The sequence below is a fragment of the Gadus chalcogrammus genome, chromosome 7 (genome assembly GCF_026213295.1).
Source record: "Gadus chalcogrammus isolate NIFS_2021 chromosome 7, NIFS_Gcha_1.0, whole genome shotgun sequence".
In the NCBI taxonomy this organism is placed as follows: Eukaryota; Metazoa; Chordata; class Actinopteri; order Gadiformes; family Gadidae; genus Gadus; species Gadus chalcogrammus.
In genome coordinates this window covers 1,234,083-1,260,310 of record NC_079418.1, presented here as the reverse complement: position 1 = coordinate 1,260,310, position 26,228 = coordinate 1,234,083, and the positions used below count along the sequence as shown (strand labels likewise).

Genomic DNA, 26,228 nt, shown 5'->3' with positions numbered 1-26,228 from the left:
CCTGTTGAGGTGGCATTCTCCGGTAGAGCTGCTCTTTAGCATCGCGCTAACCGGGGCTAAGAGAGCCTGTCTCTTCCCGTCCTATTAACTGTACTTATGGGAGAGAGCCCGATTAAATCTGGATATTTTAATAAATTGGGTGTGATAGGTTTTAAACAACATGTCCGAGTTATTTGAATGAAAGAAGCTCCGCTAGCTCGATGCTAAAGAGCTAACCGGAGCTAACTGCCTGTCCCCTCCCGTCCTATTAACTGTATTTATGGCTATGCCTTTTTCTCTTTTCAATATGACCAAACACAATGGCCAGAGTTCCAGCATCCTTTTTTAACTGATAAACAAAATAATCTTTGAGTTCTACATGTTCTAGAAATCTTCATTAATTGACAGTCCTAATGTTTATTTTCTTGTCTTCTGATTCTTGAAGGGGAGATTTGGAGGTACCTGGTCAGGTCTTGGTCAGCCTTCAAATCCCAGATGTGGAGACTGCAGGGATACCTCACAGAGAAGACACTAAAGAGTCATCTCTCATTCATCGAGTGGACTCATTGGTTTGCGAATGACCACAAAGATGCTCCCATAGGCAGATTGCTGCATGGCATTCACCACTTATTCAAATTGTAGCGGTTGAAGCAGTCTTCCTTGTGGTCACTTGCCATAACACTGTCATGTGTTTTATGAAAACACCATCAGTAACATTTAAATTGAGTTGATGTGGACGGCTCTTTTTTTTGTCCGATTTCTTCAGTGTTCAGTGCCTGTTTGTGAGATATGCATTGTTTGAAAGATAAGCCTTTGATTTTGTTTAATTTTAATATGTCTTTCATCAACAGTGGTTTGGGGTTTTATAACAACAATTAAAGTGCTTAACTACTGGTGAACGATGTTGCAGAACATATATGGTTTGTGTTAATTGCATGGAAAAGGGAATAACCAGTTACAACTTATATGGTAAGAGCCTGGTAATACCATGGAAACAAACAAGGCTTCCTTTTACAGTACAGTTTCAGCTTACTTACTGGGTAAATTGTCGTGTTTTACTTGGTAACGTCGCAGAACGTACATGGTACAAGTTTGTGTTGACTGCATGGAAAAGGGAATAATGTATTACAAATTATATGGTAAGAACCTGTTAATACCATGGAAACAAACGAGGCTTCCTTTTACAGTACAGTTTCAGCTTAATTACTGGGTAAATTGTCGTGTTTTACTTGGTAACGTCGCAGAACGTACATGGTACAAGTTTGTGTTGACTGCATGGAAAAGGGAATAATGTATTACAAATTATATGGTAAGAACCTGGTAATACCATGGAAACAAACGAGGCTTCCTTTTACAGTACAGTTTCAGCTTAATTACTGGGTAAATTGTCGTGTTTTACTTGGTAACGTCGCAGAACGTACATGGTACAAGTTTGTGTTGACTGCATGGAAAAGGGAATAATGTATTACAAATTATATGGTAAGAACCTGGTAATACCATGGAAACAAACGAGGCTTCCTTTTACAGTACAGTTTCAGCTTAATTACTGGGTAAATTGTCGTGTTTTACTTGGTAACGTCGCAGAACGTACATGGTACAAGTTTGTGTTGACTGCATGGAAAAGGGAATAATGTATTACAAATTATATGGTAAGAACCTGGTAATACCATGGAAACAAACGAGGCTTCCTTTTACAGTACAGTTTCAGCTTAATTACTGGGTAAATTGGTGTGTTTTACTTGGTAACGTCGCAGAACGTACATGGTACAAGTTTGTGTTGACTGCATGGATAATGGAATGTATCTATTATAAATTATATGGTAAGAACCTGGTAATACCATGGAAACAAACGGCTTTGTACCCAGTATTTAAGAAGATGTACCATAACACTAGAGGAAAACTGTTCCTGCAGAGGTTGTAACCAGGTAAGTAATTCCATGGAGGTAAATCGAATAAACCCTTTCTAAATGGGTGTAGCTACGAATAATAACTAAGAAAAAGTATTTTATTGGAAAGTACTATGCTAATTTCTAGATAGTACATCATTAAATTTGGGCTGTTACCAACATAAACCTTGGATAATAGGTGTTTCTAAGAATTGGTTGCCTAATTTCCTAGGAAGTACACAATATCGGAGTTATTACCAACCTAAAACAGTTACAACTACACACTACTTAGTTGAGTTGATGGGTAATAGTGGAGGTTTTACTTGGTACATCAGCTGTAATTCCTCTGTATTTACCTTCTTATTACCAGTGGTAATTACACAGTAATACACTATAATTTACCGGATAATTCCTCTGTATTTACCTTCTTATTACCAGTGGTAATTACCCAGTAATACACTATGATTTACCATGTATTTACCGGGTAACTACCTCTGTATTTACCTTCTTATTACCAGTGGTAATTACCCAGTAATACACTATGATTTACCATGTATTTACCGGGTAACTACCTCTGTATTTATCTTCTTATTACCAGTGGTAATTACCCAGTAATACACTATAATTTACCATGTATGTACCGGGTAAATACCTAGTAATTAGGGGACTGTAAAAGGAAGGGTTACCCAAGAACCTTCCTACGTCATTTGACGCAATCACCCGTTTCCCCGCAACAGACGATCGCGTCGTCTTTTGCTATTCGATTAAACAATTAAATACAATACAAATATAAAGTAAAAACAAGTGTTATCTAGCGATCCGTTATCTGTATTATGTTATTTCGTCTTTTGGAAACATGAGCCGAATGTTTTTTGCAACCTGCCCAGCAACAGACGATCGCGTCGTCTGTTACCAGGCAGGTTGTCAAGATGTAAACAACAGATGACGTAGGCCGGTGCAATTTTCGCCCCCGGTACAATTTTAACGTGACAGCGCCACCCGGTAGCAGCTACAGATGACCGAGCACCGTAGAATTCTAAGAATGCATTACTTTGCACTTTTATTTTGGAATTTATAGGCAATAAACATGTATTGAATTGTTAAGGAATTCATATTTTTTTTCATTCAGATATGTAAATCAACATATATAATTGCTATTAGTCAATTAATGGGGAGATAATCGAGAATCGAATCGAAATCTAATCAGACTGAAAAAATTAATCGTTAGATTAATTGTTTAAAAAATAATCGTTTATCCCAGCCCTAGTGTGTGTGTGTGTGTGTGTGTGTGTGTGTGTGTGTGTGTGTGTGTGTGTGTGTGTGTGTGTGTGTGTGTGTGTGTGTGTGTGTGTGTGTGTGTGCGTGTTTGTGCGTGTGTGTGTGTGTGTGTATAACACGCTATTTTATGTTGAAATGCGACGTAATCCAGTGTTCACGAAAACGTACACTGTCAACGTATGCTTTTGGCGACTGGGTCTGCTCTCAGATATACATGTTTCTGATAAGATGATATCATTAAAAGTTACATTAAGTAACGGTTTAATAACACAAACGCAGGAAACACGTGAGCTGCTAGTTTAGTGAAAGCAGCGTCCCTAACAACATGACGTTGTTGAAACATGCGAGCGAGCCGATAAAATCTTCCTAATAACTATAAAATGATCAGACACAATCACTGACTGAAGATTATGCAAGTAAAAAGTATGTTTCTCGCTAGAAATGTTATTAGAAACACGTTTAACGGTGAATCGGTCCTAAAATATTGCATTTCCCATTCAGATAATAAAGATTAATAAAGATCATACACATTATCTGACTGAAGATTATGCAAGGAAAATGTTAATTTTTCGCTAGAAATGTCTTTAGAAACGCGTTTAATGGTGTATCTGTCCTAAAAAATTGCATTTACCATTCAGATAATAAAGATTAATATAGGCTACGTAACAATTTCACCAAATGCTAGGAGAACGTATGGCCCCCTGTTGGTGCTATTCCCCCATTGATTTCGAATGGAGAAGAAAACTTTTTTCAGGGTCACGCTTTGCTCCAAGGCAGAGGGGACTGTAAAATGAAAAAATATATATATTGTGGCGACCACGGGTGTGGACGCCGTGTTCCGGAGCCGCGGGGGATTCTGGGAATTGGGGTTGTCAGTTGACAAAAGGGGCTTTTGTTAACTTGTTTTGTTGTTAGGTTTAAGTGGGGTTAATGGGTTCGGGATGTTATATGGTTGTGTGTTGTTCTATTAACATGTTCATTGTTCATGTGTTCATTGTTGTCGACTCCGTCACCGAGAGTGACGTGTCCATTGTTTCGGGCAGCTGTTACGTGTTGAATTCTCGTTCAATAAAAACCAACTCTCGTTGTCGAGCGTTCAATAAAAACCAACTCTCGTTGTCGAGCGTGTCCCCCCCCTTCAACAAACGTGTCCCCCCCCCCCCCCTCAACAAACGTGTTCCCCCCCCCTACAAACGTGTCCCCCCCCCCCCCCCTCAACAAACGTGTCTCCCCCCCCCCCCCTCTCAACTTACGTGTGTCCCCCCCCTACAAACGTGTCCCCCCCTCTCAACAATCGTGTCCACAATTTGGCGCGAAACCCAAACCCCGAAACCCGCCTCCAGAGCGGCACGCGTGGATACCGTAGATATAACACGCTATTTTACGTTGAAATGCTACGTATCCAGTGTTCATGGAAACGTACACTGTCAACGTTTTTTCTTGGCAACTGGGTTGACATACTACACCCGTAATGTAGTGCAATGGTGTTAATGAATGTGTTGAATATCCGGCGAATATCAAGCCGAATGCTAACTTGTACCTGCTGAGGCAGCATGCTCCAGTAGAGCTGCTCTTTAGCATCGCGCTAACCGGGGCTAAGAGAGACTGTCCCCTCCCATCCTATTAACTGTATTTATGGGACAGAGCCCGATTAAATCCGGATATTTTGATAAGTTGGGTTTCATAGGTTTTCAACAACATGTCAGAGTTGTTTGAATAACAGAAGCTCCGCTAGCCCGATGCTAAAGCGCTAACTGGAGCTAAGAGCCCGTCCCCTCCCGTCCTATTAACTGCATTTATTGCTATGCCTTTTTTCTTTTTAATATGACCAAACACAATGACCAGAGGAACAGCATCCTTTCTTAACTGGCAAACAAAATAATCTTCTGAGTTTTTCATGTTCTAGAAATGTTCATTAATTGACAGTCCTAATGTTTATTTTCTTGTCTTCTGATTCTTTATTACAGCATGGAAAGGGAGATTTGGAGGTACCTGGTCAGGGCTTGTTCAGTCTGCAAATCCCAGGTGTGGAGACTGCAGGGAAACCGCACAGAGAGGACACTAAAGAGCCATCTCTCATTCATCGAGTGGACTCATTGGTTTGCGAATGACCACAAAGATGCTCCCATAGGCATAGGCGTCGATTACGCTGTTGATTAAGAATAATTTTGTAACCACCACTTAAAAAAAAAAGAAGAGTTTAATTATTATGGATTATTACACGGGTCTATTCAATGCCGTGGAACGCTCCGTTCACTTGCATTGGCTCTTCACAACTTTGCGGTGAATGCTAGATATAAATTGACCGCTGTCAAGGAAAACAAAGGACTTTTTGCCTATAATGACGTCATTGGTATCACTCCTCAAGTAGTCCGGTACCCCAGCGTCTTCGGTTGCTAAGCAACGTAAACTTCTTTGGCGGACTATTTCTCTGCTGATCAACACTACGAATGCTGGTAACAAATAAATTGTAACAAGCCACACCATGTGAAGTAATTTTTTCGTTTTGGCACGTAGCCTTGTAATAAGCGGGATAATGTATGCAGGGCTCTCAAGTTTTGAACCGAGTTCAGAGTGAGATTTTAGCGGCGCGGGGGGGGGGGTATATTAACATGTGACTGCATACAAATGTGTCCACAGACATGGTGACTAGTAAGCATTATTGGCCCTTAACACTAATATTCAGAAACAACACTCCCTCAAAAGGCTATTGTTTTAAGCAACACCAGTAGAGGCATATACTTTCCCCTGAACTTTTAAACGTTGCAAACCTGCAAAAACATAAGTATATATTAATGTGGCATTCAGTCCAATGCTTAAAATATATCTGTGGCATTCAGTAGATGCTGTAGTAAAGTGTATAAAGTATGAAAGTGTTTCTTTCTTTTCAATAGATAGAACTTTATCAATCCCCTGTAGGAGAAATTTGTTAATTCTTGTCCCTATAAAACAATTAAGGTAAAAAAAAAAATACAAATCATGACGGTACCTAAGTAAGTCAAACCGTCCAATCTGAAGGCTCTATTTAACCACTCCCCCTTTCTCACTTCCACCAATGCAAAGCAAAAAGAACTGAGTAGGGGAGGGCGTAGCCTAATTAGTTTGTGAACGACCCAGGGAAACGCAACGCAAATTCAATGTGAACATGTGTGAGGCTTTGATAAAATCCCCTAAGATTTTTAAATTCCGCCACATATTTTGTGTCCAAAAGAGGGCATGTCCGGGCAAAAGAGGACGTCTGGTTACCCTACGTACGGGAAATGGCGGCCGAAATTGGTGGGCGCTATCCTGGTAATTTTTCTCTGCGTGAGAATTGAGAATTGCGTGTGTCTCACGCCGAATGCGTGAGAGTTGAGAGCCCTGTGTATAGAACGTCGCCGCTCGAATTTAAGCACCTTCAGTGGGAAGCAATTACCCTCGCTGCGCGTCGGTGTCCTGTCTGGGCTTATTTTCCCGTTAGTGACCGGCATTCTATACATTATCCCTTACTTATTACACGACTCTTCTCAATGATGTAGACTACATTCGGTTCTTAAGCGACGTCAACGACTTTGGCGAATTATTTCTCTGCTGATCAACGCTACGAATGAAACAAATACATTGGAAAAAGACACACTGTGTGAAGTTATTTTTTCGATTTGACCATGGACTATATCAGAACGATAACATGTTGAACTGAATGGATGTGGTGCTAAACCACGGGATGCATCTGCAGACCACTGCCACATAAATAAAGGTAAGACGCGATATTTATTGCTTAAGATTTGCTGGTGCTGTGGCGAGGACTTTTGTGTTTTTTGCACTCAAGTGGTCGGCTGTTTTAACTTGCAATTGATAGTCGGTGGATTCAGTCTCTTGTTGACACAAAGTGACTTTTGGTCATTCTTGCTTTTTTTGAATTCTGGAATAATTGTTGGCGGGAGTTCATGAGTTTTGGTCAGAATGCCTGATGTAGGCTAGTTTTGATGGAATGCGTGTTGTGAATTGAGAACAGCCAGCTCCTGATGTGATACAGCGTTCAGCTGTGCAACAAATATTTTTTTCTTTTTCAATCTTGACGACATTTGTAGTGCTGTATGTAGCCACACCATTGGCCCTTCTGAACTTAAACACGCAGTTAAATTCCTTTCCTAGCTCCTCTTGTTTATGTTGGTAGCTTAGCCATATCATGTCACGTTGTCAACATTGGATACATGGAGCAGAACATAGTGGGTCATATGTCCGATGCTTTTTGAAAACGTTTTCTTCATAAAATGTGCCAGACAGATTTTGTATACATTTTATTCCTTAGTAATTAGCTACATGGTTATGCCGTCTTTCAGAACCTTTCATTACCGGCACTAAAGAGAGAAAAAAGAGTGCATCCTCATTGTACCCAGCACTTCTAAAAATGCACTTCCGAATGCGTCTCTGTCCCCAGCACATTTCAAATCAAACTGACGCCCATGCCCATAGGCGGATTGCTGCAGGGCATTTGCCACTTATTCAAATTGTAGAGGTTGAAGCAGCCTGCATTTTGGTCACTTGCCATAACACTGTCATGTGTTTTATCAAAATACCATCAGTCATACTTAAATTGAGTTGATGTGGACGGCTCTTTTTTTCGTCCGATTTTTTAAGTTTTCACTGCCTGTTTGTGAGATATGCATTGTTTGAAAGATTAGCCTTTGATTTTGTTTAATTTTAATATGCCTTTCATCAACAGTGGTTTGGGGTTTTATGACAAAAATTAAAGTGCTTAACTGGTGAACGACGTTGCAGAACATATATGGTACAAGTTTGTGTTGATTGCATGGAAAAGGGAATAACCAGTTACAACTTATATGTTAAGAGCCTGGTAATATACCATGAAAACAACATTGCAGAACGTACATTGTACAAGTTTGTGTTGATTGAATAGAAAAGGGAATAATCGAATACAAATGATATGGTAAGAACCTGTTAATAACATGGAAACACATGACTTCCTTTTACAGTAAAGTTTCATCTTACTTACTGGGTAAATTGTCACGTTTAACTTAGTAACATTGCAGAACGTAGAAGTTCCAGTTTACTGCATTGATAATGGAATGTGTCTATTACAAATGATATGGTAAGAACCTGGTAATACAATGGAAACAAACAAGGCTTCCTTTGACAGTACAGTTTCAGCTTACTTACTGGGTAAATTGATATGTTTTACTTAGTATAGATTTGTACCGCTTTAAAAAGAAAAGTTTATTTTGCTGTTTCATTGATTATAGTAAGGCATTTGATACAGTCTGGAGAGATGCACTTTGGCATAAGCTCTTAAAAATAGGTATCGAAGGTAAATTCCTTAATTTAGTTATCAACATGTATAAAAATATAAAATCATGCGTATATGTTAATGGAGCTAAATCTGAGTTTTTTGCAAGTTTAACAGGAGTCAGGCAGGGTGAAAACTTATCACCACTGCTGTTTGCCGTCTTCATTAATGACTTAGAGGATTATCTATTACAAAAAGGTTGTGAGCCCATTAATTTTGATGATGCTGTGTTAGACAATTATATACAACTAATGGCACTGATGTACGCTGACGATACTATTATCATGTCTACAACTAAGAGAGGGTTACAGAAAGCTATAAATCATATGTGTGACTTCTGTGAGAAATGGAAACTAAAAATTAATAGCGATAAAACTAAAGTTACAGTTTTTGGTTTTAGGAGAGCGGATACTAGTACACTACAGTTTGTGTGCAACGGTCAAAGTCTAGAGACTGTACATTGTTTCAGATATCTTGGTGTCATCATGAATTATAATGGCTCATTTAAAATTGCTATTGAGGAACTGCATAAGCAAGCATTGCGTGCAATGTTTGCTTTACTCAACAAATGCAGTAAGCTTCAGCTTTCTGTAGATGTCACTCTGGACCTTTTTGACAAGTTGGTTACTCCAGTTATGTTGTATGCATGTGAAGTGTGGGGGTTTGAAAAACTACATCTGTTAGAAAAACGACATCTCAAATTTCTAAAGTACATCTTAAAAGTTAAAATGACAACCTGCAGTCATATGGTGTATGGAGAGCTTGGACGGTACCCACTCTGTGTTACAGTTAAAAAAAGAATAATTGGATATTGGGGGAGACTGTTAGAAAGTAAAGAAAGTAAACTTAGTAAAATCATGTACAATCAGCTACACAGCTTACATAGCAGTGGTGCATATGCTTCACCCTGGGTATCACAGGTGAAACAGATACTGGATGACTGCGGGTTGTCATATATCTGGATAACACAAAAGTACAACAACATTAACTGGCTGAAAAAATTGTTGAGCAGAGGTTAAAAGATATATTCATCCAGAGGTGGCAGAGCGAGCTTACAAGCATGACTTCCTGTGACACGTACATAGAATTTAAACAAGAGTTTAAATTAGAAAAATACCTGATGTATGAAAACCAAAAGTCCAGACAGGCTATCTGCAATTTTAGAACGAATAACACCAGAATACCTAAAGTCACTGGAAGATACAAAGGGCTGGAAAGAAGCGAAAGAATGTGCAACATCTGCGATTCCAATTGTGTTGGCGACGAATATCATGTGCTTTTTGAGTGTAAAAATGTAAACGTAATGTATTATAGAAAAAAATACCTGCCAAAATATTATGTCTATTCTCCATCTAAGATCAAACAGATTTTGCTTTTGAGGTCAAATAACCCAGGGGTTATTGCTAAAACAGGTGCCTTTCTGAGAAATGTCCTGCCATTGTTTAAGTAATGTTTTTGTTTTTTTTCCGTGCCGTGCACCATTCTTTTGGTCTGTAATGATTTAAGTTGAATTTTTTGCTCCATGCCATGTGCTATGGCCGTGAGCCGTAATAAAAAAATGAAAAAAAAAAAAATGAAAAAAAAAATTATGTGGTAATAACGTGGTAACACCATGGAAAAAAACAGTTTCATGCCCAGTATTAAAGAAGATGTACCATGACACTAGAGGAAAACTGTTCCTCCGGAGGTTGTTACCAGGTAAGTTATTCCATAGTTTCTAAGGTCAATTGAATAAACCCTTTCTAAATGGGTGTAGCTATGAATAATAACTATGTAAGAAAAAGAAATGTATTGGAAAGTACTATGCTAATTTCTAGATAGTACATCATTAAACTTTGGCTGTTACCAACATAAACTTTAGAAAACTACAATTGTAACTTGAAATAATAGGTGTTTCTAAGAATTGGTTGCCTAATTTCCTAGGAAGTACCCTAAAATAGTTACAACTACATGGTACTTAGTTGAGCTGATGGGTAATAGTGGAGGTTTTACTTAGGACTTCAGCTGTAATTCCTCTGTATGTAAGAGTCTCTTACCGCCCCAGAGTGTGTCGGCTAGTTCCTCCTGGTTCATCTCCATCAGGCAGAGCTTTGTGATGTCCACCGCTCCCTGTATGGCGCGCCTCCTCTGCTCCTCCTTCTTACCATCCTCCTCCTCCTCCTCCCTCTGATTCTCTGAGCATTGTGGGTAATCTGGTAAGAGAACCCTCCAGAGCTTCTTGAGCTCCTTGTCAAGGAAAGCGTGTGCGTTTTCCTCAGCCCTCTGTGACAGAAGAAACATCAAGGAGATCTTTACTCTGAACTAACTGAGGACATCAGAAGCATCTTTTCTGGATTCACGTCCCGCTGGACAAGAGATGCTTTCTAATGATCATGGAGAGCTGAAGTCAAACGGCTTGGTGGACATTTACACACCTTGATCAGCTCTGTTTGATGCTGCTGTAGAGACTGAGCACTAGTGACCATTGACTTCTCCTGGTGTCTATGGGGAACACACAAACGCACACAGACACACACAAACGCACACACACACACGCAATTATATTTCCCCAGACTTGTAGACATCAGTATCAGTAGAGTCTGATGACAACCACCAGGTCTGTTTAGATCGTCTGTTTGAAACCCCTACCTCTCCTCTCTGGAGGGGCGTCCATCATTCAAACGCCATGGTATATCCATAGAGTGGTCACTCTTCATGGAGACACAGCTGGGTCCAGGGGAGTCTGGTCTCTCCTGCTGGACTCTTCTAGAAAAACAAGAACCAGGATTTATGGACGTTTGATAGAAGCTGTATCTTTATGATCTCTGATAAAGGCTCACCTCTTCTCAATAGACTGATTTCCATCTTTAAACCCAACAGGATGTTCCATAGAGCGGTCACTCTTCATGGAGACACAGCTGGGTCCAGGGGAGTCTGCTCTCTGCTGCTTCTCTGGGCTTCAACACACACACACACACACACACACACACACACACACACACACACACACACACACACACACACACACACACACACACACACACACACACACACACACACACACACACACACACACACACACACACACACACAAATTATGGAGTCATGATGTACTACTGCTGAGCTCTGAGATGGACAACAGTCACAGACAGAGAGATCCTCTTCTTACCTCTTAGCTTTGCTCCGGCGGCCATGTTCCCCAGACAGAGTGGTCCTATAGGTAGGACCCCCCTCCTCTCTCTCCTCATCCATAGTAGACCGTTGACCTGGACACAAACACAACTCCATAAGGTTTCTACGGCCACGCAGTCTTTATTCTCTGCTCTCATATGAGCTGTGTATTACTGATCCCAGGGGACGGTTGTCTCTGTCTCTTTGGATAAGAGGCAGGATGGTCTTTCCTAAACGTAGACCCTCTCATTCTCAACGAGGGGAAAGATGTGGAGATGCTGCCCAGACGTTTCTAATACCCTATTTCATAACTATTCATCATTCCACACAGAAGGTCCAAATGGGCTTCAAAAGTGTCTAATAAGATCAATTTCACCATGTAGATATCGTACCAGCTGCTGCCTGTGCTGGTTAACCCACTCTGAAGGCTGGACCATGTATGGACTTCCTCATGTGGAATGACATCACAACCAGATCTGTGATGCAGGCCCACAGAGAACAAGACCCGGTACAAGATAATAATAATAATAATAATAATAATAATAATAATAATAATAATAATAATAATAATAATAATAAAGGAAATTGATATAGCGCCAGGAGAACCAGGCTTTATTGACCTTCCTGTACAACTAACTAACGGGGTTGGAGGAGTGCCCAAAAACAACATAGCGAAAACGAAACCTGGCTGTTCCCGCCCCCTATCCCAACTGGCCTATCAGGCTGAACTAGGGCAACTCCTTCCCCCCACAAACTCCCCATAGTCCTGCTGGGTCGCTACACGGCCCCCCCCTCTAATTCCTCGTCCCTGAGGAAGATTATAGTCTTGAAAGCGACCCGGAAGTCGCCGTTCCCTCTGCGACCTCCTTACTCCACCATCCAACAGAGGAGTTCCCGTCATTGCAGCCGTGTTCCTCGGCACCACAGCTCCAAGCGGCGTCACTTCCTCCCCTTGAGGCATATTCTGTTGCCGCCTCGGTGGTGTCCTCCTGTGGCGAGGTGACCTGACCCACGCCCTGGGAGTCGTCACAGGGAAGGCGGGCTGCTGAGTCCCCCGGTATGGTGCCATCCTATCCCTGTGCAGCACGACTGTGCAGCCTCTGGGAGCCAGTCTGACTCTATACACAACCTCGCCAACTCTCTCAGCCACATAGCAGGGCCCAACCCATTTGCTGTCCAGCTTGGGGCAACGGCCTCTTACCCTCTTAGGTCCATACACCCAGGCGAGGTCCCCAGCCTGGAAGTCCTGCCCCTTACCGTGCATGTCATAGCATCGCTTCTGACGAACCCCTGCCTGCTGGGCCTGGTGTCTGGCGAATCCGTGGGCCGTTTCCAGGTGGTCCTGTAACTGCCTGGCATACTCCGGGCCAGACATGGCATCCGGTGCATCAGGCGGTCGTCCGTAGGCCAGCTCTGGCGGCGTTCTGAGCTCCCTGCCCAACATCAACAATGCAGGAGTACAGCCAGTGGACTCTTGGACTGCACTGCGGCACGCCATGAGGATGAGGGGTAGTTGCAGGTCCCAATCACTCTGATCCGGAGCGGTGGTGAGGGCTAATTTGGCGCCTAAGGTCCGCATGAAGCGCTCCACCAACCCGTCACTTTGAGGGTGAAGTGGGGTGGTTCTGGTCTTCCGGTTGCCAAGTTGGCTACACATGGCGGTGAATACATGTGATTCAAAATTCCGCCCTTGATCAGAGTGGAGCTCAGAGGGTGTTCCAAAGCGGCTGAACATTCCTTGCACCACGGCTTCGGCCACGGTTGTGGCTTCTTGGTCAGGTAGGGGGTATGCTTCCATCCACTTTGTGAAGTAGTCGATGGCGACCAGCACGTACCGGTTCCCTCTGCTGGTACGGGGAAGTGGGCCCAACACATCGACTGCCACCCTGTCCATCGGTGCCCCAACACGGTGCTGCTGTAGAGGTGCACGGGACTGACCTTGGAGCCCTTTACGGGCGGTACAGGAGTTGCTGCGGCGGCAGTAGTCCTCAACATCTCTCCTGCTCTGGCCCCAGTAGAATGTCTGCCGTAGCCGTCTCAATGTCTTTGTCACCCCAAAGTGACCTACTCCGGGGGATCCGTGATGTGCCTACAGCACTTTGTCCCGGAGGTCCTCTGGCACGACCACCTGCCAGCGTGGCTCCCCAGTGGCTGGCTCACGCCAGCACCTCTTCAGAACTCCTTCCTGCAGCTCTACCCCAGGCCATTGGGACCACAGGCCTCTGACTGTGGCCGACTGGGCCACAACATCTTCCTAGGGCGGCCGGTTGTCTGTTTCCAGCCACCCCATGACTGTTTTAAGGTCAGGATCCACGGTTTGCAGTCCAGCCCAACCCCTAACATCCTTGGGTAATAGGGCTCGACAGATCACCTCCCACGTCTGTAGGTTAGCTGCCTCCCGTTCTTCTTCCCGGTCACAGTGGTGACAGTCTGGGGCACACGGTCGGCGTGAGAGGCTGTCTGCATTTGTGTGACTCTCACCGGCTCTGTGTTGTATGGTGAACAGAAAGGCCTGGAGTTGTTCGATCCATCTGGCGACTTGTCCTTCAGGCTCTTTAAAGGACATGAGCCACTTCAAGGCAGCATGATCAGTGCGAATGGTGAATGGAAGACCGCAGAGGATGTGCTTGAAATGGTTCACTGCATCAATCACTGCCAACAGCTCCTTGCGCGTGACACAATAGTTCCTCTCCGACTTATCCAAGGTACGACTGTGGTAAGCAACAACCCGCTCTCCGTCAGGGGTCAGCTGCGAGAGTACAGCGCCAAGGCCTGTGTTACTAGCGTCTGTATCAAGGATAAATGGCAACTCTGTGTTTGGTGCAACCAGCACTGGATCCTTACATAAGGCCTGCTTCAGCTCGTGAAAGGCTGCATTCTGTTGTGGCCCCCATTCGTACGGTGTGTCTTTGCGCATTAAGACGAACATGGGGGCAGCTACAGTAGAGAACCCAGCCACAAAGCGCCTGTAATAGGATGCGAGTCCTAAGAACGATCTGAGCTGGTGGATGTCAGTAGGGGTAGGCCAATCCCTGACGGTTGCTACCTTATCAGGCTCCATCATGATGCCAGCCCCACTGATCCTGTGGCCCAAGAAGGAGACCTCTTGCCGTAGGAATCTGCACTTCCCCGGATGAAGCTTCAGTCCTGCATGCTTAATCCGCTCCAGTGCCTCCATCAGGCTCCCCAATGCCGAGTCAAAACATGGTCCATGGACAAGGACATTATCCAGGTAGACAAGGCAGCAGGGGGCATATCCACCAGGACCTTTTCCATCAGCCTTTCAAATGTGGCTGGGGCGTTGCATAGCCCAAATGGCATGATGGTGAACTGCCACAAGCCACGTCCCGTGGTAAAGGCGGTCTTGGCTTTGTCCTCTGGGGCCATGGCCACCTGCCAATACCCACTCTGGAGGTCCAATGAGGAGAACCATGCTGAACCAGCCACGTGATCGAGGGACTCGTCTATCCGCGGCAGTGGGTAGGAGTCCTTCACAGTTCTGTCATTCAGTGGTCGGTAGTCGACGCAAAACCTTGAGCCTCCGTCCTTCTTAGGAACCATTACGACTGGTGACACCCACGGACTCTCTGATGGCTCAATAATGCCAGCGTCCCTCATCTCTTGTATCATCTGCTCAGCAGTACCTTGGCGGGCTTTGGGCAATCGTCTTGGCCGCTGGCGGATTGGCTGGGCATCCCCTGTTTTAATAAAGTGTTGGACCAAATGTGTTGGCCAACGTCGTTGGGGCCAGTGGCAAAACTTTGTCGATACTCATACAGGAGATTCCATAACCTATCCTGTTGCTTAGAGTTTAGGCCTTCCCGACTGTTCTCCCAGATGCCTCTGACAGTTTTACCGGCTGATGACTCTTCCCCAGAGATGTTGACCACACTTGCAATTCGTATGACAGCATGGGGGTGTGACTGGGCACATGCGTCTGGTTCTGGGGGTATGAGGTTGTCAGACAGTGGAAGAGGGCCTTCTGCAAAGGGGGCCTCCCATTGTGGAGGACATGGTGGGTCCCCCTCTGCATCCCCGTTCTCACCAACCTTGTTGGCCATTTCGGGAGTGTGGAGATCATTCAGGAAGGGAATGGACGTCCCGTCTTTGAACGTTACGGTACGTGCTCCGAAGTCTAGTGAAATCCCTGCCGCACACAGAAAGTCCATTCCCAGCAAACAGTCCTCTTTTATTTCAGCGACCCAGACTGGTTGGCAGGCTGAGTAGGTCTCTATTTTGATCAAAGCCTCCCACCTCCCCAGCATGGGAGCCTTTCCCCCGGTAACTGTGATGAGTTGAACATCGGTTGCTTGCGTTTGGGTTCCGGCAGGCACGAGGTCTGGGTGTAGGAGCAACGCAGTTGATCCTGTATCCAGTAGGGCTTTGGTCCATTGGCCATTAACCAACACAGGCACTCTACAGCAGTCGGCGGTGAGTGCGTTATGGGGAAGAAGAGCATGGTTGACAGGGTGGTGAGGCACTTTTGCAACAGGTCATGTGTCATTGTCTTTGGGGAGCGAAGGGTGGCTCGGGTTGCTCCCCTTTACACCGAGCCCTGAGCGTTTCCCGGCTCCTGCAGGGCAGAATCAGGCACTGTACAAAGGCACCATGGGTGACCTCTTTGGTGGTATTTCCAGCAGACTTGGTTCTGTCGGTCGTCCGGCGACATCGCTTTGCGTTCGTAGCCCGTTGGGTACGAGGTAGGTCCAGGAGGCTGAATGAATTGGGTCTTAGGCCGTACAGAGACCTGTCTGGGTTGGTAGTCCAAGCCTTCTGTGAGTATGTCTTCCACTGCCAATGCTTTCTCTAGTGCTGCCTCCAAGGTCTGTGGGTCAGCGAGTCGGACTTGCTGGCGCAATGGGAGGGGTAAGAGGCCGCGAATGAAGGCTTCCTTAGTTAACACCAAGCACGTTGCGTCATCAAAATCAGGAAATCCCCTTTGTGCGAGGTAACGCAGCTCAGTCGCAAACACTCCTAATTTTTCTCCAGATTCCCGCACTCGTTCGTTGAACCTCTGCCTCATCACAACTGCAGGAGTGGTGCTCCCAAAACGGCTCTTTAAGGCCCTAAATATAGCTGGTGGATTTCCTAGGTCGGCTGTGGTCACATCCAACAGTACTCTTCTTGCCTCCCCTTCCAATGCTGAGACTAATTGAACAGCCCTTTCAGCCAGGGACCATTCATTGGCTGTCGCTAGCAGCTCAAACTGGGCGCAGTATGTTTCCCAAGATGTGAGGCCGTCATAACGTCCCAATTTTATGCGGCTGCCCCTGGGGACGGGGTTTGGGCCTGGTTTTTGGAGAGTACCCAAGGCAGCAGTAAGCGCAGTATTCAGAGCCGGAACCAGGTCAGCTAGTTGGTTAGCAACAGCCATGGAACTAACAGGGGCTACGATGGGGGGGCTACACCCGTCAAGCCTCCCCCTAGGGAAAGTAGCTGCCTCCGTACCTTCGCAGGACTGGGGGTTAGACATGGAATATGGTACGTCGAGGGGAACCTTAGCATTTCTCTCAAGAGTAACTGTTGCATAAGCATTGTTAGCTTTATTAGCATCAGCATGGTTCCCTGCTTCATGTGGTTTAATAACACAGCCTTGTGATTCCCCCATCGTGGACATTATGCTGCCTCTAGAGCTTTTAATGAAATGTCCAAAAGCACGCTCCATTGCCATGCTCATTCTTTGCATGAAGTCATCTTCTATTTGAGCTGTAATGTCTTTTTGTAACTCTGGGATAGACCTTGGTTGGCCAAATACTTTACCTTGACGATCTTTCGGGGCGGTGACGTCATCGTCGTCTGTTTGGTTGAAGTCCGGTCTGCACGCATGATTGTTTACCTCTCTCTCAACGGCGCGTGGCCCGGCCGTCGCGGTAAAATGGAATGGGCTTTTCTTCACAAAATCGGGGACTTCAGTCAGCAAAGTGGTGAGTGGTGAGTTAGACCTTTCTTCCTTTCTCCTTACAGCTTGGCTTGCATCAGTTGGTTTTCTCATTGGTGTGTCCGGCGGAGTGTATAGGTTAAAGAGGTCGGACCCTCCGATTCCTCCTTCAGCCATCTCGGTCCTACGGTAGCAGCTAGCGGTGGTAGCAGCTAGCGGTGGTAGTAGCTAGCGGTGGTAGCAGCTAGCAGTGGTAGCCCGCACGTGTGAGGGGAATGGAGGCTTGGCTATCCCACTTCTGACACCAGTGTAGCGTTTGCGGTCCGACACTGCGGGGCTAACTAGCGGAATGAGGAGGACACAGAGTGGCTGGTGTTTAACCAGAGAACCAGGCTTTATTGACCTTCCCGTACAACTAACTAACGGGGTTGGAGGAGTGCCCAAAAACAACATAGCGAAAACGAAACCTGGCTGTTCCCGCCCCCTATCCCAACTGGCCTATCAGGCTGAACTAGGGCAACTCCTTCCCCCCACAAACTCCCCATAGTCCTGCTGGGTCGTTACAGTATGTTTTGAGTGCCGATTTGAAAGAAGAGAGGGTTGGAGAGACTTTGATGTGGGAGGGGAGTGAATTCCAAAAGGTGGGGGCAGCAACTGAGAAGGCCCGATCACCCCAAGTCCGGCGCTTAGTCCGTGGAACTTGTAACAGGTTGGCAGAGATGGACCTGAGGAATCGGGAGGGGGCGTGGTGATGGAGGAGGAAGATGACGTCTAAACACCTTCACTAACCAAGATGGCCGTCTTCCTGTCTAAATAATGTAATCATAATACCACACTACAAATATAACAACTGTACATTCTATCTTTAGTACCTTTAAAGTCACCACAAGACACTTTTAAGATTAAGAACAAATCCTAAATCAGAGGAAACAGTCAGTATAACCTCAACCTGACTCTTGACTCCAGGCTGGAAGGTTCTGGGTTCGATTCCCAAAGCCTACAGTCTAACACGTAGCATTCTACACAGCAGGAATCTTCAAAATGATTCAATAGCAATTTTTACAAATAGCAATGCATCCATACATTGACTAACGTTTTTAACCATGTGGTTTTACAGGAAACTCACCATCACCCTATTGATGAGATTCAAAGTTATTCATATTTTTGATCTATCACGGATCAGAGTGGACCTTAGTCGCCTTCCTGCTGTGATGAAGTGAGCCACACCAAACCGTCCGACTCATATCAAGGAATTTATGAACCAACCGGTTGGACCAGTTCATACTCCTCCCAGACTAACATGCTAAGGCGGCTGATCCAAGAATAATAACTTCAAATCGTCCAACTTGTCCAAAGTTCAAATATGAACTTTGGACAAGGAGTTGTGATGCGTAGAAGCTCAGAGAAAAACCAAGAGACACTCGATGGTTTAACCAGCCTGTAGAGACACTCAGTCACTGAGTCAGCTGCTTCTCTACAGCAGAACCAACAGAACATAGACACCATGTTGTAAATAAAGAGACCGATAATGTCTTGAATAGAAGAACATCAAGTAGAAAAGGCCTCCTCTGCCCTGTTTCTGCTGAACACCTCCATGTACAATCCTCCTCCATCCTTTAAAGACATTACCACCTTGTTTAAATCAACCCTTGATTCGCCTCAGTATGAACTTATGAATCAGTAGAATGTAGCATATACAATTGATGGATGATTTCTCTTTTCAGAAGTACTGAGAAGAGTACAAGATACTCAGAGCACAGAATAATCAGAGCACAGAGTAATCAGTCTGTTGAGTACTCAGAGTGCAGAGTACTCAGAGCACAGAGTACTCAGAGTGAAGAGTACTCAGAGTACTCACAGTACAGAGTACTCAGTAAGGGTTAGCATGTTGTACTGGCTTGTGATTCTATAATAGCAGGGTGATTTATTTACTGTATCCATTTCTCTTAAATGGATAAAACACACACACACACACACACACACACACACACACACACACACACACACACACACACACACACACACACACACACACACACACACACACACACACACCTTAGTCTTTGCCACGTATAGCATCCTACCCTTTAAAATATTGCAAACGGTCTACTCTGCAGCAGTCTGTGATTCAATCAACTCCAGCTGTAGTAAAGTGGAACGTTTAGCTTCAAGCGTAAGTGAACCATTTAAGCGTCTTTAGACTAGTAAACCAAATGATTTGACACAAGCTCCATTTTTAAACACTTGAAAAGGTCTACCGCAGCACCACCTGCTGGTGAGAGGATGTCAGTGGGATTGGCTGAGCTGAAGAACACGGACCAGTCGTCACCAGTGACCTATGTGTTGAGGCGGTGGCGGCAGTGCTAATTCCCCTTGAGGTCATGTCCCTCTCACACGAGTGATGCTCTCAGATATAGAGTAGGCCTACACTACAGCCGAATGATCTAGGCCCATCTAAACACCATGGTCTAAACACCTTCACTAACCAAGATGACGTCTTCCTGTCCAAATATTGTAATCATAATACCGTACTACAAATATAACAACCGTCCATTCTGTCCTAACAACCTTTAAAGTCACCACAAGACACTTGTGATTCAGAACAAAATCCTAAATCAGAGGAAACAGTTAGTATAACCTCAACCTGACGCTTGACTCTAGGCAGGAGGGTTCTCGGTTCGATCCCCAATGCCCACAGTTTAACAGGTAGTATTCTGCAGAGCAGGAATCCTCAAAATGATTCACTATTAATTTTGACGAATAGAAATTCATCCATACATTGACCTTCGTTTTTAACCATGTGGTTTTACAGGAAACTAACCATCACCCTATTGATGGGATTCAAAGTTATTTTTGATCTATCACAGATCAGAGAGGACTACAGTACCTTAGTCTTCTTCCTGCTGTTATGAAGTGAGCTACACCAAACCGTCCGACTCGTATCCAGGAAATTATGTCTAACCAGTTGGACCAGTTCATACTCCTCCCAGACTAACATGCTAAGGCAGCTGATCCAAGAATAATAACTTCATTCAAATATGAACTTTGGACAGGGAGCTGTGATGAGTAGAATCTCAGAGAAAAACCAAGAGACACTTGATGGTTTAACCAGCCTGTAGAGACACTCAGTCACTGAGTCAGCTGCTTCTCTACAGCAGAACCAACAGGAACATAGATACCATGCTATTAATAAAGAGACAGATAATATCATGAATAGAAGCAAATCAAGTAGAAAAGGCCTCCTCTGCCCTGTTTCTGCTGAACACCTCCATGTACAATCCTCCTCCATCCTTTAAAGACATTACCACCTTGTTTAACTGAACACTTGATTTGCCTCAGTATGAACTTCATTCTACTAATCAGTAGAATGTAGCCTAGACAATCGATATATGATTTCTCTTTTCAGAAGAGCAGAGTACTGAGTAGAGTACAAGATACTCAGAGTACAGAATAATCAGAGCACAGAGTACACAGTCTGCAGAGTACTCAGTAAGGTTTAGCATGTTATACTGGCTTGTGATTCTATAATAGCAGGGTGATTTATTTACTTTATTCATTTCCCTTCAATGAGTCTTCAAGAGAATCTTGTTGGGTTGGCTTCTTCCTGTCTTTTTTCCTTCCTCATGTTACACCCTTTGCTGGCAGGTATTCAGATAAGGGCCAAGGCACACACACACACACACACACACACACACACACACACACACACACACACACACACACACACACACACACACACACACACACACACACACACACACACACACACACACACACACACACACACACTGTTCCTGTTGAATAGTCCAGGCACTGCGGTGTACATATTTGTATATATGTATGCATATATATATATATGCATATCAGAATCAGAACCAGAATCAGAAATACTTTATTGATCTCCGGGGGGAAATTGTTGTTCCAGGTGCTCCATACAATAGAAATAGAAATAGAAATACCCTACAAGCTAACCCTACAAGCATAGAAGATAAGATAAGATTATAAATAAATAAATATATGAATAAATAAATAAATAAATAAATAAATAAATAAATAAATAAATAAAAAAATAAAAAAATAAAATACAATAAAAATAAAATAAAAGTAAGAAGTGGACATCTCTTAGTCGGTATATATATATATATATATAAATATATATATATATATATAGATTCTTATTTTACTTGATTAAGGAGGATGATGGTGGACATTTTGGGTCAAAGGTTGGGTGGGTAGATGTTTTGGTTTGGTGCCACCTTAATATTCGTACACTTAAAAGAGGGGATTAGGATCTGCATTATATGAGTATTAGCTGAGCTCATAGACACATTGACATTGTACACATTCAGCATTGATTATGCCATAACGATGTTATCCTTTCAAAGTCCAGTCAGAGAAACTGCAGTGCAAATAATCCAACAAATGTGTGTGCTTCTTTGTGTGTGCGTGCATGCATGCACGTTTGAGCATGTGTTTATGACTGTGTGTGTGCAAGACATTTAAAGAGTGTGCCTTTTAGTTTCCGGCTCCGTTTAAAGGCCACTTTAACATCCCATAAGGGGGGGGGGAATATATGAAATCAGCCTCTACACGCACACACCAACAGCAAGTGTGTGTGTGTGTGTGTGTGTGTGTGTGTGTGTGTGTGTGTGTGTGTGTGTGTGTGTGTGTGTGTGTGTGTGTGTGTGTATGGTAGCGAAATACAGTTTCTGTTGTGTTTTATTTGGCATTTTGTAAATCCATTGATTTCAGTTGGAAGACTCATTGCTCATTGCAAGGGTCATTTCGCTCGGTTCTAGCCCTACTGTTGACACGGAGAACCGAGCGAAATATGACCGCTTCCGGTTCCGGTTTCCGGTTAAAAAACAACTGCTTTTTTTATCAGCCGATCCGCGGATCACTTGCGTCCCGAACCGTGAGGGTTGATCCGTAGGGATCACAGGAAACCTGTGAACCGTTGCACCTCTAAACAACAGCCTCATTGGTTTCCTCTGGCACAGACCATCGACCGCTTCATATTGTATCTGCTTTGTTTACTTTTTTGTGCGTGCTGCGTGCGCAGCAAGACTGTGCACGTGTAGTGTGCAGACCATAGACTGTAAAAGGTGCAGACAGGCAGGCAGAGACGGAGCGAGAGAGAGTAGTGGACTCGTAGGAATGAGCCAGAAAGTAAGATTTTATTATCAACCACAACCGCGGGAGTGGGGAGAGAATGAAAAAAAACAAAAACTATTTTTATTTTTTTCAATCGTCCTCCTGCAAGTAGCACCGGAGCGACCTCATTCAATTTCAACTCGCACCTTAAAGTTCCCATGACATGAAAATCTCACTTTATGAGGTTTTCTAATAATAAATATGAGTTCCCCCAGCGAGTCAGCTTTGACTCGCTGAAGTACATGAACTGCGACATGCCGCCGGTTGCTGCGAGGCACCATCGCCCGGCAGCGGGCAGCCGGCAGCAGGCAGCGCCCGGTTCAGTCGACTTCAGGTTGATGTGAAAGTGGAAAAACCAGAGACGTCGCAGAACCCGACAAAGTCGTTTGTGATTCATAATATCATCTGGAGGCGCACACAGCTTTTGGCCGTGATAACATGTATTAAATGATATAGATTTCTATGTATTAGATGATATTATTTAGATATAGAGCTCCAGGACTGTAACGCAAGTGTTGTACACTTCCTTGTTATTTGGATAACCGTTCTGCTTTTGATGTTATGGCGCATAACACGTCGGACTCTCGTCTCTGGTATTTCTACAATGAGACTCGTATTGGGGGTTATCTCAGCCAAGGTTGAGAATGAATTGGGGGGAAGGAACTTTGGCTTTGACTCCCTCAAGAACATGAACCACGACATGGAGGAGAAAGGGATTGTTGGCGGCGAATGTCTCCCGCTTGAGACCCGCTGAGGGACCACCACCGGAGGCGGAGGTGCCTAAGCGCTGCCCGGCAACGATCCCTTTCTCCTCCTTGTCGCGGTTCAGTCTACTTCACATTGATGAGGACGTTGAAGAACCAGGAACGTCGGAGAACCCAACGCGGTCCTTTGAGATTCATAATATCGGCTCACACAGCTTTTGGCCGTGATAATATATATTATATGATATAGATATCTATGTAGGCTATATGATAATATTTAGATATAGAGCTCCAGGACCCAGTGTGTTCTAGAATATTTACAGAACACGGCTAAAGGCTGTGTGCGCCTCGCCATTGCGATACATCCACTGTAAACAGAGCGCATGGTACCGTGGCTGCAAGCTGCTCAGGGCCACACCCCCACCCTCCTCCTTGACCCGCCTCGCTCCTCCTCATTTGCATTATAGCTAGAGACACCAAAACAGCGCATTTGGGGGAAGCTCAATGTGCGACTGGCTCGGAGTGGCTGTAACTCTGCACCACGGCTGAATTTCAGGAACGTCTTTGAATACTGTGTTAGTTGCCCACTAATAACTATATTAAAGAATACATAACATAGCGTGTCATGGGACCTTTAAGAAATAAGGTCGCATATGCGACCTAATAGGTCGCACTCTGGAGCCCTGGCTGCATGTAACAGTGGTCCAGTAGCGCCCAGGCTGCCTCCATCCCCGGGTCACGCATGTGCAGGATCCCTTTAGGGGGATACGCTTTAGTGCGTGTGTGTGTGTGTGTGTGTGTGTGTGAGTGTGTGTGTGTCAAGAGTAGGCTTTAGTGTGTGAGTGTGTGTGTCAAGAGTAGGCTTTAGTGTGTGTGTGTGTGTGTGTGTGTGTGTGTGTGTGTGTGTGTGTGTGTGTGTGTGTGTGTGTGTGTGTGTGTTTGTGTGTCAAAAATAGGCTTTAGTGTGTGTGTGTGTGTGTGTGTGTGTGTGTGTGTCCAGAGTAGGCTTTAGTGTGTTTGTGTGTGTGTGTGTGTGTGTGTGTGTGTGTGTGTGTGTGTGTGTGTGTGTGTGTGTGTGTGTGTGTGTGTGTGTGTCCAGAGTAGGCTTTAGTGTGTTTGTGTGTGTGTGTGTGTGTGTGTGTGTGTGTGTGTGTGTGTGTGTGTGTGTGTGTGTGTGTGTGTGTGTGTGTGTGTGTGTGTGTGTCCAGAGTAGGCTTTAGTGTGTGTCAAGACTAGGCTTTACATTGAGTGAGTGTGTGTGTGTGTTTGTGTATCTGTGTCTGTTCAAGCATTTGTGTGTGTGTGCGCAAACGATGTTGCAGTGTGTGTGCACAGACTTGAGCTGCCCCCCGGGACCCTCTCCAGGTGGTGGGGGTCCCGGGGGATGCCGTCCAGGTGGTGGTGGGACTCGGACCACATGCAGAGCTCGCTGGTGTTGGGGCCCGCCAGGGGGACGGTCCCCGCCCGCTTCAGCAGGGCCACCGGGGGGGGTCCATCACCGCCACCCCCCCGCGTCGGGACCCCAGCCCCGTGGTCTGGGGGGACGGGACCAACCAAGGATCTGTTAGGGGCTGATCGTGGTCCCACGTCGATGCAGCCCAAGAGGGTCTACGGACCCCTCACGTCCTCGCGGACCCTCCATGCGTCCACAGCAAGGACCTGACACGCGCCTCCCCGATACGTTAACCCTCCGTCGAGGCGACGCAGCAGCGAGGGCTGTGATTGGTCCGCTCACTAAAACCCGCCGCAGAACCGAAGCAGGTTCACGACTGCCTGGAAGCGTCTGCGGGGTCTTCGCTGCGTTGCGTCGATGTGGAACCATAATCAGCCCTTTAGCCAGTTGCTAATGAGCAATAGCATTGACCCCTCTCATGTAGGGGGCGGGCGCAGAGACCCTCAAAGCCCCGCACCCTGCAGGGCGAAGCACTCCTGGACGGAGAGCGGCGCCCCCAGGAGGGGGGGGGGGGTCGGCCAGGACCCCCTCCCCTCCGGTCTCCTCCTCCATCATGTGACCACAGCCACAGGACTTTGTGGCTGATGAGGCCTTACCATTTCGGATAAACCTCATGAGGCCATCCCCTGGTCGCATCCTGCCAAGAGAGCGCCGGGTGTTCAGCGACCGTCCTTCCCGGGCCGGGCCGGTTGTGAAGAACGCCTTCGGGAGGCTACCTGTGTTCTCCATAACTTCCTGCGGAGGATAACCCCCCCAGATGCATTGAGGGGGAACATCCCAGATGGTGAGGTGGACCCACTGCCGGGTCTGGGAAGAGTTGCCACCAACAACTCCAACACAGTCTCACTCCCTGCTCGTCAAATGTGTGACGCATGGCCAAGGATCCCTTGCGTCAATTTCCGACGAAAAATGGATACCTTTTTCGTCTTTTTTCAACGCCGGATAGACATTCATGTTCATCCCTCACCGTCGGATATAGATGAAAGGAAATCAATGTCTATCAACGGTGATACCGTCACGTTATGCAACTGTTGTCGATTGATTTGTTTGACAGATTCACCATTAAACGTGTTTCTGATGACATTTCTAGTGAGAAATGCCCTTTTTCCTTGAATAATCTTCAGTCAGTGAATGTGTATGATGTTTATTAATCCTTATTATCTGAATGGGAAATGCAATATTTTAGGATCGATTCACCGTTAAACGTGTTTCTAATAACATTTCTAGCGAGAAATATACTTTTTACTTGCATAATCTTCAGTCAGTGATTGTGTCTGATCTTTAGTTTTATAGTTATTAGGAAGATTTAATCGTCTCGCTCGCATGTTTCAACGACGTCAGGTTGCTGCTTTCGCTAAACTAGCAGCTCACGTGTTTCCTGCGTTTGTGTTATTAAACCGTTACTTTATGTAACCTTTAATGATATTGTAATAACCACAGGCGAGGTATTGAGCGAAGT

The 26,228-nt window shown here is 45.1% G+C and overlaps 1 protein-coding gene across 10 annotated transcripts in view; it reads right to left on the bottom strand.

Moving 5' to 3' along the window:
* LOC130385356 (NACHT, LRR and PYD domains-containing protein 12-like) overlaps positions 1 to 26,228 on the bottom strand; it is a 167,379-nt gene that overhangs the window by 35,512 nt on the left and 105,639 nt on the right. Inside the window, exons 1-6 of one of the 10 annotated variants that reach the window (XM_056593833.1) lie at positions 20,346 to 20,430; positions 11,579 to 11,675; positions 11,250 to 11,366; positions 11,059 to 11,175; positions 10,845 to 10,911; positions 10,467 to 10,692 (exon numbers count right to left, since the gene is read on the bottom strand). The exons of 6 other annotated variants lie outside the window; for them this stretch is intronic. In XM_056593833.1, coding sequence (XP_056449808.1) covers positions 10,467 to 10,692; positions 10,845 to 10,911; positions 11,059 to 11,175; positions 11,250 to 11,366; positions 11,579 to 11,661 — 610 coding nt within the window. In that variant the 5' untranslated portion in view covers positions 11,662 to 11,675; positions 20,346 to 20,430. Of the gene's footprint in view, positions 1 to 10,466; positions 10,693 to 10,844; positions 10,912 to 11,058; positions 11,176 to 11,249; positions 11,367 to 11,578; positions 11,676 to 18,584; positions 19,340 to 20,345; positions 20,431 to 26,228 lie in introns of those variants that run through there. 3 more of the 10 variants (XM_056593834.1, XM_056593832.1, XM_056593836.1) reach the window with 3 other exon arrangements.